We start from the raw sequence: 19,240 nt of genomic DNA, 5'->3' as shown, positions 1-19,240 counted from the left end.
AAATGCTTTTAGCTAACATGTCCCTTCTTCCCAAACCAAATAAAGACCACTCCACCCCTCAAAACTTCTACCCAATATCGGTTATTGACAACGACCTAAAAATATTTGGCCGTATTTTGGCTGACAGATTATCTGCGGTTATCTCCCCATTAGTTAATCCTGACCAAACTGGTTTCATTCCTAACAGACAAATAACAGATAACATACGACTGACCTCAAATATCATTCAAGACTCCAACATACATTCCAAATGCACATTATTACTTGGCCTTAATATACAAAAAGCTTTTGACAGCGTTTCCTGGTCATATCTTGACACACTACTCCCCAAATATGGCATTAACAATGATTTCTTACATGGCTTTAAGGCTCTCTATCACAACCCACAAACATGTATCAAACTCACAGGCAACAACTTTTTTCCCCTGACCAAAGGTACCAGACAGGGTTGCCCCCTCTCCCCTCTACTTTTCGCCCTAGCGATAGAGCCCCTCGCCTGTGCTATTAGAAATAACAAAAATATTAAAGGATATCTTATGGGATCCAGAGAATACAAACTGAGTCTTTATGCAGACGATGTGCTTCTATTTATAACTGACCCTCTCATCTCCCTACCTAATTTAACTAAAACCCTTGACATCTTTTATGACCTGACAGGTCTGGGTGTAAATCTATCTAAGTGCTTGGCCTTACCAATCAATATTCCCCCAGCCTTAATATCTTCACTTAAAGACAAATTCTCATTCAATTGAAACACAGATTCGTTTAGATATCAAGGTACTCAGATTACACCGTCATATAAAACATTATACCAAGCAAACTACCCTCCCTTATTTAACAGTATTAAAAATCTATTTAAACTATGGTCATAATACCAAATTTCATTCTCGGGCAGAATAGTGGCTGTAAAAATGATACTACCTAAACTTTTATTTTTCTTTAGAGCCCTTCCTCTTATTCTACCTAAAAAATTCTATTTTTACAAATCTTCATAAATGCACCAAAACAACCTCAATCAGAGAATCAGCCATCAAATTGCTCTACAGATGGTATCTTGCTAAACTTAACTCATTTTATCCCTCACTATCCCCACTCTGCTTTAGGGGTTGTCCCTCCCAGGAAACACTTCTAGGTATCTTTTGGGACTGTCCCCACATTAAGATCACTGGGCTTAAAGTAGAAGTAAACCCATGGATTTAAACAGTTAAAAAAAAAGGCATGCCGGGAATGCTAACTGCACATTGGCTGTGCTCTCAGCCAAACTATCAAACCATCCAATGGATGGTGTCATAACAAATCACATGTGCAGCACCATAGCAGTTGAAGATTAACCACTTCAGCTCCGGACCAATAAACACCTTAAGGACCAGAGGTCTTTTTGCAATTTCGCACTGCGCTGCTTTAACTGGTAATTGCGCGGTCATGCAATATTGCACCCAAACGAAATTTTGCGTCCTTTTCTTCCCACAAATAGAGCTTTCTTTTGATGGTATTTGATTGCCTCTGCGATTTTTTTTTTTTGCGATATAAATGGAAAAAGAGCGAAAATTTTGAAAAAAAAAGATATTTTCTTCTTTTTGTTATAAGAAAAATCGAATAAACTAAATTTTAGTCATACATTGAGGGCAAAATTTATTCAGCCACATGTCTTTAGTAAAAAAAAAGTCAATAAGCGTATATTTTTTGGTTTGCGCAAAAGTTATAGCGTCTACAAACTAGAGTACATTTTCTGGAATTTACACAGCTTTTAATTTATGACTGCCTATCTCATTTCTTGAGGTGCTAAAATGGCAGGGCAGTACAAACCCCCCCCAAATTACCCCATTTTGGAAAGTAGACACCCCAAGGAAATTGCTGATGGGTATGTTGAGCCCATTGAATATTTATTTTTTTTGTCCTAAGGGATTGAATAATGACAAAAAAAAAAAAAAAATGATATATTGCTCACACATGCCATGGTTATATGTGGAATTGCACCCCAAAATATATTCCGCTACTTCTCCCGAGTATGGGGATACCACATGTGTGGGACTTTTTGGGAGTCTAGTCGCGCACGGCACCCCAAAAACCAATCACCACCTTCAGGATTTCTAAGGGTGCAAATTTTTGATTTAACTCCTCACTACCTATCACAGTTTCGAAGGCCATAAAATGCCAAAATAGCACAAACCCCCCCCCCAAATGACCCCATTTTGGAAAGTAGACACCCCAAGCTATTTACTGAGAGGCATGTTGAGTCCATGGAATATTTTATATTTTGCCAAAAGTTGCGGGAATATTACAAACTTTTTTTTTTTTTGCACAAAGTTGTCACTAAATGATATATTGCTCACACATGCTATGGGCAGAAGTCAAATTACACCCCAAAATAAATTCTGCTGCTTCTCCCGAGTACGGGGATACCACATGTGGGGGACTTTTTGGGAGCCTAGCCACGTACGGGACCCCGAAAACCAAGCACTGCCTTCCAGATTTAAATATAAAATGCTACCAAAAAACCTGTTAGCGATGGCAGGGATCAGGCCTGACTCTGCGATCGCTGCAGTTATGTGTTTAGTGTTTTGTAAGTGACAGTGATCGATCGATACTGCACTTGGGTGGGCTGGGCAGAGGGGCAAAACGCAGGTGCTAGCAGGTATCTGGGCTGATCCCGCTAACAATGCGTTTTTTTGGAACCCTAAACTGCTGGGGACGCTAGTATAGATCTGATCAGATCAGATATTGATCTGTTCAGATTCTATAGCACTACGGGAGGTGTATGCTTTGCGTGTGGGTGTTAGCGGTACTGGCACTAACCTAGCGCTGCCTGGGGCGACGCAGACCCTGACCCTAAAACCTAATTGATATCACCCGCCGGGTGATCAGGGGGTTAAACCTTTATTGGGTAATAAATGGTGGGTGCCCTGATGCTATAAAAAACAAACTAACCAGAGTCACCCGTAACACTTATACGGTGATCAGTGGTGAAAGGGTTAACTAGGGGCAATCAGGGGGTTCAAATTTTTATTAGGTAGTATATGGGGGTCCCTGGCGCTATATAAAAACCTGACGGGGAACCTAAATAACTAACTGGCTAACCAGCGTCACCAGTGACACTTATACTGTGATCGCTGGTGAAAGGGGGTGAAAGGGTTAACTAGCAGCAATCAGGGGGTTAAAACCATTATTGGGTAGTATATCGGGGTACCTAGCGCTATAAAAACCTGGCGGTGAACCTAAAAAAATAACTAGCTACCTAGCGACACTAGCGACACTGATGCAGCGATCAGAAAAACGATCGCTTAGTGACAATGGCAAAAGGGGTGAAAGGGTTAACTAGCGGAAATCAGGGGGTTAAAACCATTATTGGGTAGTATATCGGGGTACCTAGCGATATAAAAACCTGGCGGTGAACCTAAAAAAATAACTAGCTACCTAGCGACACTAGCGACACTGATGCAGCGATCAGAAAAATGATCGCTTAGTGACACTGGCAAAAGGGGGTGAAAGGGTTAACTAGCGGCAATCAGGGGGTTAAAACCATTATTGGGTAGTATATCGGAGTACCTAGCGCTATAAAAACCTGGCGGTGAATCTAAAAAAATAACTAGCTACCTAGCGACTGTAGCGACACTAATGCAGCGATCAGAAAAACGATCGCTTAGTGACACTGGCAAAAGGGGGTGAAAGGGTTAACTAGCGGCAATCAGGGGGTTAAAACCATTATTGGGTAGTATATCGGGGTACCTAGCGATATAAAAACCTGGCGGTGAACCTAAAAAAATAACTAGCTACCTAGCGACACATGCAGCGATCAGAAAAATGATCGCTTAGTGACACTGGCAAAAGGGGGTGAAAGGGTTAACTCTAGGGGCAATCAGGGGGTTAAATCTTTATTGGGGGGTGATAGGGGGCTACCCTGGACCTAACACTAACTGTCCTGACAGTTTTTACTGTCACAACTGACACTGAATGCATTGATCAGTAAAGAAATGATCAATGCAATCAGTGACACTGTGACTGGGGGGGGAGGGGATCGGGGGGCGATCGGGGGGGGGGGGTTTGTGTGCCTGTGTGTACCTACATGTCAGTGTAGTGTTGGTGCACACTTACTATTAGTCTTCTCCTCGTAGTCCGGTCAAAAAGACCGCCCCGAGGAGAATGACATCACTTCCTCCTTCCTGTGTAAACAATACACAGTGGGAGGAAGCTTCTCATTGGCCAGGAGCGATCCAGAGGGGGTGGCCGAAAACCAACGGCCATCCCCTCATTACGGAGCGCTCCTGGAGCGAACCGGACCGTCGTATCCAACGGGAGGGGGTCCGATCGGACCCCCCACCCGCTGGAAGGCAGGCACGTACATTTACGTGATTGTGCCTGCCTGTGCCATTGTGTTGACGTACATTGGCAATACGGCGGTCCTTAAGTGGTTAAACAGAGGCAAAGATGGCAGCTTCCTTGGCTGAAAACGATAGGGGAGTTTACTTCCACTTTAAGGCTAGTACAATCATAGAAAAAATATCTGGCAGAAAGATTTCTCTTACACCCCAAATATGTCTTCTATTCTTTCCTATACAAGATATTCCAAGGATTAACACAAGACTAATCCATACATAATATGGAAGCGATGCAGGGAGGTGGTGGGGAGGGAGTGAGTGTGGAAGAAAATGAGGGGGAGAGAGAACAAAATTTAGGTTCTGTTTTTTTTTTTTTGCTGTTTTTTTCTCTTTCTCTTATGGCCTTACAGAACAAACAGCATTATGAAGGCCAAGGAACACACCAAACAGATCAGGGACAACGTTGTGGAGAAGTTTAAAGCAGGGTTAGGTTATAAAAATATATCCCAAGCTTTGAACATCTCACGGAGCACTGTTCAATCCATCATCCTAAAATGGAAAGAGTATGGCGCAGCTGCAAGTGTACCAAGATATGGCTGTCCATATCTTGGTACGGGGAGGGGGGCTGAATACAAATGCACGCCACACTTTTCACATATTTTTTGGTTTAAAAAAATTTATACCATTTATCATTTTCCTTTCACTTTACAATTATGTGCCACTTTGTGTTGGTCTATCACAGAAAATCCTAATAAAATACATTTACGTTTTTGGTTGTAACATGACAAAATGTGGAAAATTTCAAGGGGTATAAATACTTTTTCAAGGCACTGTATAAAGCAGCAATGTAAATGTATTATTTTACCTAATTCAAAATGTGCAGAGACAAAGTACAAATTGTAGTGCTGTAAGTCATTTACAGTACAATTTTATATAGTAAAACAGGGGTCTCCAAACTTTCTAACAAAGGGATGGATTACTGTCCTTCAGACTTTAGGGGGGCTAGAGTGGTCAGTGGAAGTAGAAAAAGCCCCAGTGTCAGTGGGAGTAAAATTTTTTACAGAGTGCCTGTAGTCAGTAGGAGGAGTAATAGTGCCCCATCGTTGGTATTAGTGGGAGGAATAGTGCCCCATTGGTATTATCAATGAAAGGAATTATGCCCCATTGGTGGTGTCAGTGGGAGGAATAGTATACCATCGATGGTGTCAGTGGAAGGAAATATGCCCCATTGTTGGATCCTTGTTTATGTGTGCCTAATCCAATAGTTAGATCCCTTAAAGAATTCTTGGCATCCTAAAAAGAAAAAAAAAAAAACATACCTATTTCCCAGGTGTCCTTGGCTATGTCAAATAATGTCACATCACTTCTTTGTCATCTTCTTCCTCTGGCAGAGAGGGAAACCTAAAGCTGCAGAGAGTAGTACTACATAATGGGGGTTATTTACTAAAGGAAAATCTACTTTGCACTGCAAGTGCCCTTGAAAGTAAAGTCGCTGTAGATCCGAGGGGGACATGCAAGGGAAATAAAAAACAGCATTTTAGCTTGCAAATGATTGGATGATAAAATCAGCAGAGCTTCCACTCATTTCAGATCTACCCCTTAGATTTATAGCGACTGCACTTCCAAGTGCACTTTCAAGTGCACTTGCAGTACAAAGTGGATTTGCCTTTCGTAAATAACTCCCAATGAGTCATTGATCTAATATATCAGGCAATTAGTGGACCTCCAGCTGTTGCAAAACTAGAAATCCCATCATGCTTCTGCCTCTGGGAGTCATGCTTGTGGCTGTCAGTCTTGCTATGCCTCATGGGACTTGTAGTTCTGCAACAGCTGGAGGTCCGCTAATTGCACATCCCTGTAATATATGATAGGGAGGGACCATGCCCTGGACTCACAAAAAGTGGTCCCTTTCAACCCAGAAGAGGCGTGTTAAAGGATCAGTGAATATTTAGGGTCCAATGAGGCCATGAGGTCAGATGAGCTGCTTTGTTGTTTTTTGACACTGCCTAGGGATGCTTTTTTGGGATGCCCAAACTGAAATTAGGCTTTACTAACTGTTGAGGTAAGGAAATGCATTGCTCCAATGAGTTAGCTCACTCATTCATTTGCATTGTGAGAGGAAGCATTAAAGTTCAATCATTGTGAAGCAATGTAGAGCAGGAGGCACTCCAGAGGGACACAGTTACATAGATCTGCTTTTCTACAAAGCCTTAGCAAAGCTGCATCTATAATATACCATTTTGGGTGTCTCAAAAAAGGGTCACGGAGAACCTCAGCTGTGAGCAAAAAGTAGGGGATATGATCACTTAAATATACAGTATACATACATAATTCATAATTCAGTTAATTTTAGGCATGATGGGACTTGTAGTCCCATCATGCCTCTGCCTCTGGGTGTCAGGCTTGTGGCTGTCAGAGTCTTGCTATGCCTCATGGGATTTATAGTTCTGCAACAGCTGGAAGTCCGCTAATTGCATATCCCTGCACTATGGGAAGTGTTCTTTATTGTAAGAGCTTTTTTTTTTTTAGCAAATTCAATATATTCTAATAAAACTAATAGGACATTTCTAAAAGCACAGAATTTTAATGGCTACATATATTAATGAGTAATGCATAGTAAAATGTTGATCCATAAATTATCTTGGTGCTTTTTGGGATTAGGAAGGGTTGTTTACATTTTAAACATTGTGGCGAAAGAATAGAAGCATTGTTAGGGTTGTACTGTTACAAAAACAATGTAAACAGTGGCGCTAGAAAGATGTATAAAAATGAATTACAACTTTTAAAAAACAATAATAAATTAGATCAATATTGATCATGTATGAAGGTAGGGGTCAAGCTACTCCTGACAATAACATTCTAGTTATAAATCTAATTAAAAACTCATGGTAAATATAATAGTCCATGGATAAAGTCCATTATAAGTGTTCAATCAGCTCTTGGAGGCAGCAACCTTAGAGCGAAGCAGTGAACTCTGTAGGTTAAAGCAGGAAACAGAGGGGTGCCAGACTAATGCAGGCCATACACGGTCGAATTTCGAACGAATTTTCTTTTCAAAATCAGAAAATTCGTTTTTTTTGTGATCCGATGATGCCACCATTGATTTTCGAAATTCGGCCGACCAAGCCTTCAATTTCACCTCATGTTGCTACAGAAAAGAATTTTCTTGGCTGGGAATCTTCTTTTCTCTCCGTACATTTTCTTTTATCTCCGTACATTTTCTTTTATCTCCGTACATTTTCTTACATTTCTCGCACGATTCTCCCATCATTGATCAGAAAATCTTTCGTTTTTCAAAAAATTTCCAACATGTCCGATTCCTCAAATTTTATTTCCGCACGAAAATCGGCTGTTGCTGCAGCCCACTAATGGTGCGAAATTCATACGAAAATTCTTAGATACGATTTTCGAAAGAAAATTCTTTCGAAATTCGAACCGTGTATGGCCGGCATAAGTGCAGTATTAAAATCATTGGTTTAATACATAAAAGCACATTGACAACTTACCAAGTGGACGAGTAGTAACATGTAAATCGTCAGTCCCAGAATCTCTCCCAGCCATCCTGATGGCCATGGCAGCCTCAAGTGCAGGCTGTGTTTTGATGGAGACAGGAAGCCCCGATCACGTGACAAGGAAGGGCGTACTTGTCGTGCTGACGTAAGAAGGGCAGTAAAGCATTTCAAAGCAACTGCTTCTTCTTCAGACCTAATATATATAGGAAAGAAAGACTAAAAAGCAGACCTGATAGGCTGACAGACCCATCAATGAAATATAAAGAAAACAGCCTAAGGGAATAGATTGAAAGGGAAGTGTGGATATTTGTTAATAAGACAAAGCTACAATATGTTTATACTGGCTGTTATTAGAGTAAAGTAAATAGATGTGATCCAACAGTAAGGATATTATGCACAATTCCTGATGAATGAAAAATAAGATAAAAATAAATAAATAAAAAGGAAAGGAGGTGAGGGGTAATCCATAACCAAAAATGGCTGCATTTACCCCGTAATAACAAAGTAGGGTGTGTGTTACATTTTTGCTCACCACACTTTCTGATGACATTGTAATGCAAGCATCCCGATCATATCACTTCCTGTCATCGACTTCCGACTTCCAAAATACAGCGGCGGTGGAACGCATGCCGATTACCAAGTGGAGGCTGGGCGGCTGGGAACTTCTACACCTGGCTTTATGCTGTTATCTCTAGTGCTGGGGAAAGGCACATAAAAATGTGAGCAGCCAATTGGCATTGTTATTATATTCTTTATTTTAATAAACTATATTGCGCTATGGTCCAGTTCTATGTTTATTTCTAACGTTATACTTATGGTGGAGAGGAGGATCCCAAAGGTTTACAGCTCAATTGGCAGACCAGCAAGCCCACTGATTTTTACACACAGCCTGTTGTGACCTTCTTTTTAGTTAAAGAGGTCATCTACATCTGGTGAGTAGGTAATTTTACTCACATTCATCTGGTCAAATTCATGAGAGTTACGTGGTTAAGGTGCAGGGATAAGATTCACAATGGAAACAATATGAATGGACTTTGATTTGATTGATTATTGGACTAATGAATTTATCACGAATAAGATTAATTTTATAGTTTGATTTATGTACTGTATTAGAACTATGCACTTTATTGATGTTGTATTATCACTAATGTGTACTATTTAAGATTTCATTTTATTTGTTAAGCACTTTACTAGCGCCCCCTACCTCATATCACTTCAACAGCAAAAAGAATGTCCAGTAGAGTCAAGGCACAAGATTACACAAAAAAAAAGAATTCAAGCAATCGTAATAAATTAACCAAATTATTATTTGTAGATCAGAAAAATTGTCATGCATATATTTAGAAGTGTCAATAATTTTGCAGTTAGCCAGTCGATCTACTAGAGAGTTCAAAAGATTAAAACTGAACTCCAGGATCATACCCTTTTCCTTTCAGAATTTTTCTCTTTACTGTCTATTCATATATACGGTAAAAAAGCAGAACTTTTTTTATCTTCTGTAGACAGAAAAGCACAGTTCTAATATGTGTCAAGCCACTAAATCTCCTGCAAATGGATGTAGGTACAACTCACAGAACTTCATTTTTCACAACCCTCTAGAAATCCTTTTTTGCTGTGAGACACTATGGTGCTAGTTAGAAATCTGGATATCCTCCCCATTAAAGGCAATGGGTATTTTTAGATGGGCAAAGACCAGGTTGATCCACAGACCATATTCACCCACTGCAGGCTGGGCTGATATAATGACATCAGTACTGCTTTGCCTGAAATACAGAAAGGGGAAAAAAGTATTTGATCCCCTACTGATTTTGTACGATTGCCCACTGACAAAGAAATTATCAGTATTTAATTTTATTGGCAGGTTTATTTTAACAGTGAGAGGCAGAATAACAACAAAAAAATGGCGGCAAAACCCTTGTTGGCAATCACAGAGGTCAGACGTTTCTTGTAGTTGGCCACCAGGTTTGCAAACATCTCAGGAGGGACTCCTCTTGGCAGAGCCTCTCCAAGTCATTAATGTTTTGAGGCTGGCGTTTGGTAACTCGAATCTTTAGCTTCCTCCACATATTTTCTATGGGATTAAGGTCTGGAGACTGGCTAGGCCACACCGGGACCTTAATTTGTTTCTTCTTGAGCCACTCCTTTGTTGCCGTGGCCTTGTGTTTTGGGTCATTGTGCATGCAATACCCATCCAAAACCCATTTTTCAATATGCTGGCTGAGGGAGCTTCTCATCCAAGATATGACAGTACATGGCCCAGTCCATCTTCCCTTTAATGCAGTGAAGTTGTCCTGTCCCCTTAGCAGAAAAACACCCCCACCTCTCCTGTGAATCATTCAGATGTTCATTAGCAAACTTCAGATGGGCCTGTACATGTGCTTTCTTGAACAGGGGGACCTTGCGGATGCTGCAGGATTTCAGTCCTTGAGGGCATAGTTTGTTACCAATTTCTTTCTTGGTGAGTATGGTCCTAGCTGCCTTGAGATCATTGACAAGATTCTCCGGTGTAATTCCGGGCTGGTTCCTCACCATTCTTATGATCATTGAAACTCCACGAGGTGAGATCTTGCATGGAGCCCCAGACCAAGGGAGATTGGCAGTTATTTTATGTTTCTTCCATTTGCGAATAATCGCACCAAGCTGCTTAGCAATGGTCCTGTAGCTCATTTCAGCCTTGTATAGGTCTACAGTCTTGTCCTTGACATCCTCGGACAGCTCTTTGATATTGGCCATGTTGGAGAGATTGTAATCTGACTGATTGGTTCTGTGGACAGGTGTCTTTTATATAGGTACACTCCCTTTAAGAAAGTGCTCCTAATCTCAGCTCATTATCAGTATAGAAGACACCTGGGAGCTAGAAATCTTGGTGATTGATAGGGGATCAAATACTTATTTCACTCATTAAAATGCAAATCAATTCATACATTTTTTGAACTTCATTTTTCTGGATTTTTTTTTTTTGTTATTCTGTCCTTCGCTGTTAAAATAAACCTACCATTAGGGATGGGCGAACGGTTCGGCCTGAGCATGAGTTCAGGCTGAACATTGGCTGTTCACACGCTCACCGAACAACTGAATTATCAGGGGGATCGGCCATTTGTTAGGCCCACCGAACGACCACAATGCACTGCACCGCCACCCAGTGCATTGAAATGTCTGATTGGGGTTCATTATTTGGTTCCAAACTTTCACAATGTTCAAAAGTTCTGGTGCGAACCGAACTGGGGGTCGTCTGGCCCATCCCTACCTACCATTAAAATTATAGACTGATCATTTCTTTCTCAGTGGGAAAACGTACAAAATCAGCAGGGGATCAAATGTTTTTTTTCCCCTCACTGTTCATGGTGGTGTTAACAAGGCCCCTACGCAAGAAGAGGGAGCAGCAGTGACAGTCATCTTTCCCTAACCACTTCAGCCCCGGAAGATTTTACCCCTTCATGTCCAGGCCATTTTTTGAGATACAGCACTGCATTACTTTAACTGACAATTGCACAGTTGTGTGACGCTGTACCCAAATAAAATTCATGTCCTTTTCAGCTGTCAGTTGGGGAATCCTTAAAGTATCGGTATCAGGTATCTGTGCATTTGCATGAGTACCAATACCCGTGCAAAAGCTTGGTATCGGCACCGATACAACAGTGATGAAACAAATCCTCTTACAAAAGTTTTACTTTACTTTATGTGCAGTCTTCTCTTCTCTACAGACATTCAAAAGTACATAATTATGATAAAATCCTTCTCCATCTGTTAGTATCACAGAGGAGGGGGCGGAGTGCTGCAGTTACAGTGTGTGAGAGCTGATTGGAGGAAAGGAACACACCCCCTTCAGACAGGGCACAGGACTGACGAAAGGATACAGAGCTGTGTTCTTAATTGGCAAGCTGTTTGCTGAGCTCTCTCCCCCGTCACAAACTTATCTGATGTGTCAGAAGGGACTTGTGCTGATAACAGAAAAAAAAAGCACCAGAGAGAAACAACACTTAGCGCTTTGGAGACAGATAAGTAAACACTACATATATACTATGTGCTTAGTTCAGATGTCATGACTGAGGTTTACAACCAATTTAGGGTACTAGTATGAGGCAGGTTTGAGGAAGGTGTATGCAAGCTCTGCTGCATTATTAATTACCTAATTAATAAATATAGATTCTGTTAGGGTAAGGCATTTCATTGGCATATAGCAGGGGTAGTGAATTAAAATTCAAGGAGGTCCGGTCACTAAAATATTTTTCCCGCCGAGGTCCGAATCACATACGAAGTCCGTACCATGAAAGATTGTACGCGTCTTCTTTTCTTTTTTTTGGTGCAAGCCACGCTCTCTAGTGCTTTTCTTACAGTTTCCTCCACATGCTCTGGTAATACTCTGTAAATGTAAGTGTCCCCAATAGTGTTTACCCTTACATCAGGTGCCCCTACCAGAGTAATTCATTACATTGGGTGCCCCTATCAGACTATTCCCATAAATCAGAATCAGTTGCTACCATTGGGGAGGGCACCCTCTTTTATCAGATGTCCCCATCAGAGTGTCCCCTTACATCAGGTATTCCCATCAAAGTGCCCACTTACATCAGGTTTCTTCATCAGTAGGACCCCTTACCTCATTTGTCCCCATCAGGGTGCCCCCTTACATCAGGTGACCTCATCAGAGGGCTCTTTTAAATTTGGTGTCCCCATCACATCAGGTGTGCCCATCAGAATGCCTCTTTACATGAGGCGTCCTCATCAGAGTGAACCCTAACATCAGGTGCTCCCATCATATCAGGTGTGCCCATTTGAGTACCCCTTTACATCAGGTGTTCTCATCACAATGCCATCATACATCAGGTATTCCCATCAGAGTGCCCCCTTTCATCAGGTGTGCCCATAAGAGTGCCCCTTTACATCAGGTGTCCCCCATCACAGTGCCACCTTACATGGGGTATTCCTTCCCCCTTACATCAGGTGTCCCCATCACATTAGGTGTGCCCATCAGAGTGCTCCTTTATATCAGGCATTCCAGTCAGAGCACCCCTTAACATAATATGTGGCCATCAGCCTGCCCCCATTAGTATAAAATGTTCCCATCAGCATGCCCCTTATTTTATCCTTATTTTATGTTAAGGTTCACTATGATAACCCTTAACCTAATATGTGCCCATCAGTTTGCCACCACTAACATATGTGCCCATCAGCATGCCCCAAAAGAGAAAATGTGCCCATCATTGTGCCCCTTTATATATTACATCCCACATACCTTGAGGGCAGACAGGGAACAGAAGATAACAAAGGTAACAAGTTTCAGGGGCTGAGAGCTGTGCCAGGTGTTTTGCTGAAGGGGACGGGGCATGGATCATACCCCGTGGCCGGCAAGGAGTGCGAGTCGGGAGCCAAGGGAAAATGTGACATCACACCTTACCTCACTGGGAGATGCAAGATGGGCAGCAGCAGGGTGCGGGGCACACATGTAATGTCATTGGCTGCAGGGACGCTCGTGGTCCCTGCAACCACTGGGAGAAGCGGAGGCACTTTACACTGGTGGCCTGATGGTCCAAACAGGAGCATCGCTCGGTCTGTGTTCGGACTGCAGTTTGCCATTTGATGACAGCTGACATATAGCCTATCTTAGTGCTGGCTGGAGTTCTTCCTCAAGTAATCTTGCATCTGTGTTTTCTTTTTCATGGTTTTCCTTATTCAAACTATTTTTGTATAGGTGTGAATTTTTCACACATAATGTGGTTTGATGTTGCCTGTGAGGACATTTACGGCCATTTGCGAAGCATGAGAAAACATTGCCTGGTGTTTTATTGTATGTTGATTGATTGCAAGAATAAAAAATAGTCAGTTGTACCTATTTTTTCATGTATTGGCTCTTGTGCAGAGAATATTGCATGCTAATCTTAAAAAGGACATTATTTATGGTATCCTTTAAAAGAGTATTAAACCCAAAAGAAATTTTTTTTTTTATATTGCAGCTTACCAGATCTTACATGTGATGGCTGCATTAGTAAGTCTGCTGTTTTTTACAAGCTCAAGCTTTGCAGCTTTCCAGCAGAATGTTTATATGGCAAAGAGGAGAGGAGTGTGAGGTGGGGTTTGGCTTCAACTTGTTAGTGCATCGAAAACTGCTAATACATTTAACACTACCCAACCCCCCCTCTAGACTGACAGTGCTGCTCTCTGCTGAACCTCCTATGCTCATTGCCCCAGAGTTGTGTCTCACTAATACAGGAGTTGGGTTACTGGCCAGATCATTAGGTGAAAACAGAGGGGAAAAGAGCTGAAGAAAAGAAAACTGATGCAGCTACCACATCTAAGGATTGGTAAACTGCAAAATAATGCAGTTTTGGTTTTGGGTTTAATATTGCAAACTGCTGTGACACAACATCCAAAGAGTAATTTTTTTAAAATATTTATTTTAAACCTGTTAATTAAATTAAATAAAGCATGTGTCTGTGTTTCACATACCAACAGTTCAATATGCTTTATGTACGGTTTCCAAAAGTAATCTCAAAACTACATTTAAAACATAAGGTTTCAAATGTCTTCAAGCCTTACTCCAACACAGTGCGATTTCATGTTCATTTGTGATGCTTATTTTACATGTAAAACATTTTACATTGGTAGGTTCAAGGTCTAATGCTAGACAAAGCAGATCCACAACGTTAACAGTGCCAGAACAACAAAGAGTGACCCATCACCGCTCACGTTCCGTATCTCCTCACCGTGTTGATGATCAGGGCAGGACCCGCTCACGTTTACCAAATGTGCCATTACAGAGGTAAGATGTGCTCAGTGCACTAATAAAAATCTGATGATATGGTCAGCATAAACTAACAGTTTAGATGCATGAATTATGAAGGGACTTGTTATCCACTTTGGCTCATATATAAAAAAAAGGATATGTCTAAGGCAGAGATGTTTTTTTTTTTTAATCTGAAGATCCTATCTGAAATAATGTTACCATGCTGTGGCCCAAGAGGAGAATTATTACCAAAAATGTCAGCAAAACTAAACATTGACAAATTATTTGGGTGGCACAATGGTGTAGTGGTTAGCACTGGGTGGCACAGTGGTGTAGTGGTTAACACTCTCACCTAGCAGTAAAAAGGGTCACTGGTTCAAATCCCAACCACGACACTGCCTGGAGTTTGCATGTTCTCCCTCCTGTGCCTGCGTGGGTTTCCTCCCACAATCCAAAGACATGCAGGTAGGTTAATTGGCTTCTGTCCAAAATTGGCCCTAGTATATGAATGAGGACCTAGGATTGTGGGCTCCTTGAGGGTAGGGACCCATGTGAGTGTACAATGCACAGGGGTAGGGACAATTGTAGACACTCACTCAGGATGGACTGGTGTCTTTGTTCAACCTTACTAACTATGAAACTATGCCATTTGGCATATTTTTGTGAACTTTAGTTAATATTTTTCTGTGAACTTTAGTTGAGTTGAGATACACAGATTCTTTGGGGTTTTTTTTATGCATTTTCAACTAGTGCTAGAAACTCTTCACCTCATAACTTTGTTTGCTTGTGACACCCCAGTTGAGAAACACTGTCTTAGACATCAACAAGCATTTAACCCTCACGGTATTGGATACAGCCTCATCGCAAGGGGGATTGTTTTCCCTGAAATTCAGCCTTAAGTTCTGTTCTAGATCCTGGGGCCTAGAGACTTTGTACAATTTTTCATGGGATAAAGCCCCCAATTTCAGTTCCACATTTGTCCTGTTACCAGCCCTTGCTGATTATGGCCATGGGTTTTTTTGTACATGAACTAAGACCAAATGCTTCTCCCATCCCTAGTAGAGTTGTGCTGCAGTGCATGTCTGTGTTCCGGCCTATCTGGCCACAAAGACAGGCAAACTGACCAGGCCATCATGTAAGAGTTGTGAAAGTCTGTGCAGAGGCATACTGAGGAACTTAGTCCATATAGCCAAGAGGTTGTTCTTTGCTTTGTATTCTGTGTGATGCTGAAACCCTGCATCCGAAACCTGATGTTAAAGTAACTTTCTTCTAGACTAAGTCCTTGAAGCGTGCTCTCTCTCTCTCTCTCTCTCCCCCCTGTGTGTATATATATATTATTATTATTATACAGGTTTTATATAGCTCCAACAGTTTGCGCAGCGCTTTACAACATGAGGGCAGACATTACAGTTACATTACAATTTGATACAAGGGGAATCAAAGGGTCCTGCTCGTTAGAGCTTACAATCTACAATATTATATACAGTGCATCCCTAAAGTAATCAGCCTCCCTTCAATTTTTTCAGTTTTGTTATGTTGCAGCATGATACTACAGTTGTTTAATTTTTTTTTCTTCTTCTCATTATTCTACACTCATTACCCCATAATGACAAAGTGAAAACAGTATTTTAGAAATGTTTGCAAATGTATGAACAAGGAAAACTGAAATATCAAATTGCCATAAGTATTCAGACCCTTTGCAACAACACTTGAAATTTAACTCCGGTGCCTCCCATTTCTTTTGATCATTGCTGTAGAATCTGGTTCTTATGATGTTTTTATGATATTCTGTAAACTTATATTTGTGAGACATGTCCAAATTATAAAGTCCTTCCAGTTCTTGTGTAAAAACTCAAAATGGATTTAATAATAAAATAGCATAAGATTACAAGAAAGATATTAAAATTAAGAATGTAAAAATAATATAATATATAATAATGTAGTTATGTTCTTGACATAAAAATTGTGTTTGTGTATAATCATGTGTGTATGTACAGTAGCTTTGTGCAGCTTGTCCTCGTGTAAGTTCCAGAAGTCTTTTATCTTACTTTTTCCTCCATAAGTGGTAGTAAAATTGTAATTTTTACCTACAGGTAAGTCTATAATAAGGCTCACCTGTAGGTAAAATTAACTTCTTCTGAACGTGCACCGTTCAACCTGGATGCAGCCAGTGATGTCACCGGTGCGTGCACACTGAAGGTCCCGCATACCCCATGCAGGACCTTCAGAGCACTGTGCCATAACAGAGAGCTCCCGCATGCATGCGCAAGAGTGAGATCATCGTGGCTCCTGCTGCTCACACAGCCGGAGTCTGCAAACCCAGAAGGAGGATCGGGGGAAGATGAAAGCCCTCTTATTGGTGACAGTGCAACACTGGAGGTCTTCATTTTAAGGTAAATATTTCATAATGTGCTAGTATGCAGTGCATACTAGCACATTATAGTATTATTTTGCAAGGGAAAGTTTTATCTTTATTTTTTTGGAGTGGTTTACTTCCCCTTTAAATTTGAATCCCATTCTCTCCTAAAATGGGTTGGTTTAAATTACTTCTGCTGAGCTCTGTCCCTTTATAAGTCTTCCCCCTCCTAACAGCCCCAAAAAAAAAAATGCATTCCTAGACTCAACTAAATCAAATACTACATATACCAATATATGTATGCTTTATACCAAATTATTTACCATATTCAAATATTAATCAAGAGATATTACATTATAAAACTTATATTCTTAACTTATATAAAATAAACTTTTTCCACTTTCAATAGCCGTACCATAATCCACAGGGAATCTTAACCTGGGGAGATGGAAAGCTGGCCAACTCATGACTAAGTATTACCATTTTTAAGCTCACCAAGGATATGTACAGAAAAACCAAAGTTATATAGTATATATATAGTTTTCACATAGATTGGAAAAAGTACCGTATATACTCGAGTATAAGCCGAGATTTTCAGCCTCTTTTTTGAGGCTGAAAGTGCCCCCCTCGGCTTATACTCGAGTCATCGCTGTCTGCCTGCTCGATCAGCGTGTCGAGCAGACAGACAGCGGACATTCTACCATTCAAACGCCGCGCCTCCGCCTTCGCCTGTGATAGGCGGAACACTGAATTTCCCAGCAGCCTGTGTTCCGCCTATCACGGACATCGTCTCATCCTCGTACTACGGACGAGGGTGAGACGATGTCCGTGATAGGCGGAACACAGGCTGCTGGGAAATTCAGTGTTCCGCCTATCACAGGCGAAGGCGGAGGCGCGGCGTTTGAATGGTAGAATGTCCGCCGAGGCGCCGACGAAGAGCGGCGATCCTGGCAAGGCACGGGACGGAGGCAAGGCAAGGCACGGCACGGGACGGGACGGAGGCAAGGCACGACACGGGACGGAGGCAAGGCACGGCACGGGACAGAGGCAAGGAGGCAAGGCACGGGACGGAGGCAAGGAGGCAAGGCACGGGACACAGGCTCGGGACACAGGTAGGCTGGACACACACACACACACACACACACACACACATGGACACACACACACAGGGATGGATGGATACACACACACACAGGGATGGATGGATGGATGGAGACACACACACACAGGGATGGATGGATGGAGACACACACACACAGGGATGGATGGATGGATGGAGACACACACACACAGGGATGGATGGATGGATGGACACACACACACAGGGATGGATGGATGGATGGAGACACACACACACAGGGATGGATGGATGGATGGACACACACACACACAGGGATGGATGGATGGATGGACACACACACACACAGGGATGGATGGACGGACACACAGGGATGGACGGACACACAGGGATGGACGGACACACACACAGGGATGGACGGACACACAGGGATGGACGGACACACAGGGATGGACGGACACACACACAGGGATGGACAGGCATGTCTCACCCTCGGCTTATACACGAGTCAATAAGTTTGCCAGTTTTTTGGGGGGTAAATTGGGGGCCTCGGCTTATATTCGGGTCGGCCTATACTCGAGTATATACGGTAACATAAGTATATTGTATAATCTAGAAGAAATAAAAATATAGCAACTCAGTTATTCTATTAATATCCAATACCCTCATGCATATGTTAGTAATTTAATAAGCAAATATTAGATATTAAAATAAGGAAGGCTTCTAACAGTTGTTAAGATATGGTAAAGGCACACTCCTCTCTATAAAAGACCTCACAGCTGACAATATACTGTATCTGAGGAAAAGCCATAAGGTCAAAGGAACTGCCCGCAGAGCTCAGAGGTAGGATTATTGCAAGGTGCAAATCTGGGGAAGGCTACATAAAAATTTGTTGCACTGAAGGTTTTCAAGAGCACAGAGGCCTCCATAATGGCTGCCCACTGACAGTCCTCATCCTGAGCTTGAGAGGATTTGCAAAGAAGGATGGTAGAAAAACCCCAAGTCTAAGTGAGCAAAGCTTGTCACATCCTACCCAAAAGGACTTGCGCCTGTAATGGTTGCGATAGGTGCTTCAGCAAAGTACGGAGGAAAGGGTCTGAATACTTAAGTACGTGTGATATTTCAGTTTTTAGTCAATTCAGACATTTCTGAAATTTTGTTTTCACTTCATTATGGGGTACTGAGTGTAGATTAATGAGGTAAAAATGAATTTAAACAACTGTAGTAGCAGCCTACAAAATTGAAAAAAGTGAAAGG

General features: G+C 41.7%; 1 protein-coding gene across 2 annotated transcripts in view; it reads left to right on the top strand.

The window, feature by feature from the left end:
• The window catches only part of RIMS1 (regulating synaptic membrane exocytosis 1), a 460,575-nt gene that overhangs the window by 166,438 nt on the left and 274,897 nt on the right, over positions 1-19,240 (top strand). For both annotated transcript variants that reach the window (XM_077487395.1, XM_077487390.1), the window contains one exon: positions 14,432-14,585. In XM_077487395.1, coding sequence (XP_077343521.1) covers positions 14,432-14,585 — 154 coding nt within the window. The remainder of the gene's footprint in view (positions 1-14,431; positions 14,586-19,240) is intronic.

This window comes from Lithobates pipiens, unplaced genomic scaffold (genome assembly GCF_037356315.1).
Source record: "Lithobates pipiens isolate NorthernLeopardFrog02 unplaced genomic scaffold, aLitPip1_a1.2 Scaffold_18, whole genome shotgun sequence".
Taxonomy (NCBI): domain Eukaryota; kingdom Metazoa; phylum Chordata; class Amphibia; order Anura; family Ranidae; genus Lithobates; species Lithobates pipiens.
This window is presented reverse-complemented; position numbering and strand designations above follow the sequence as displayed.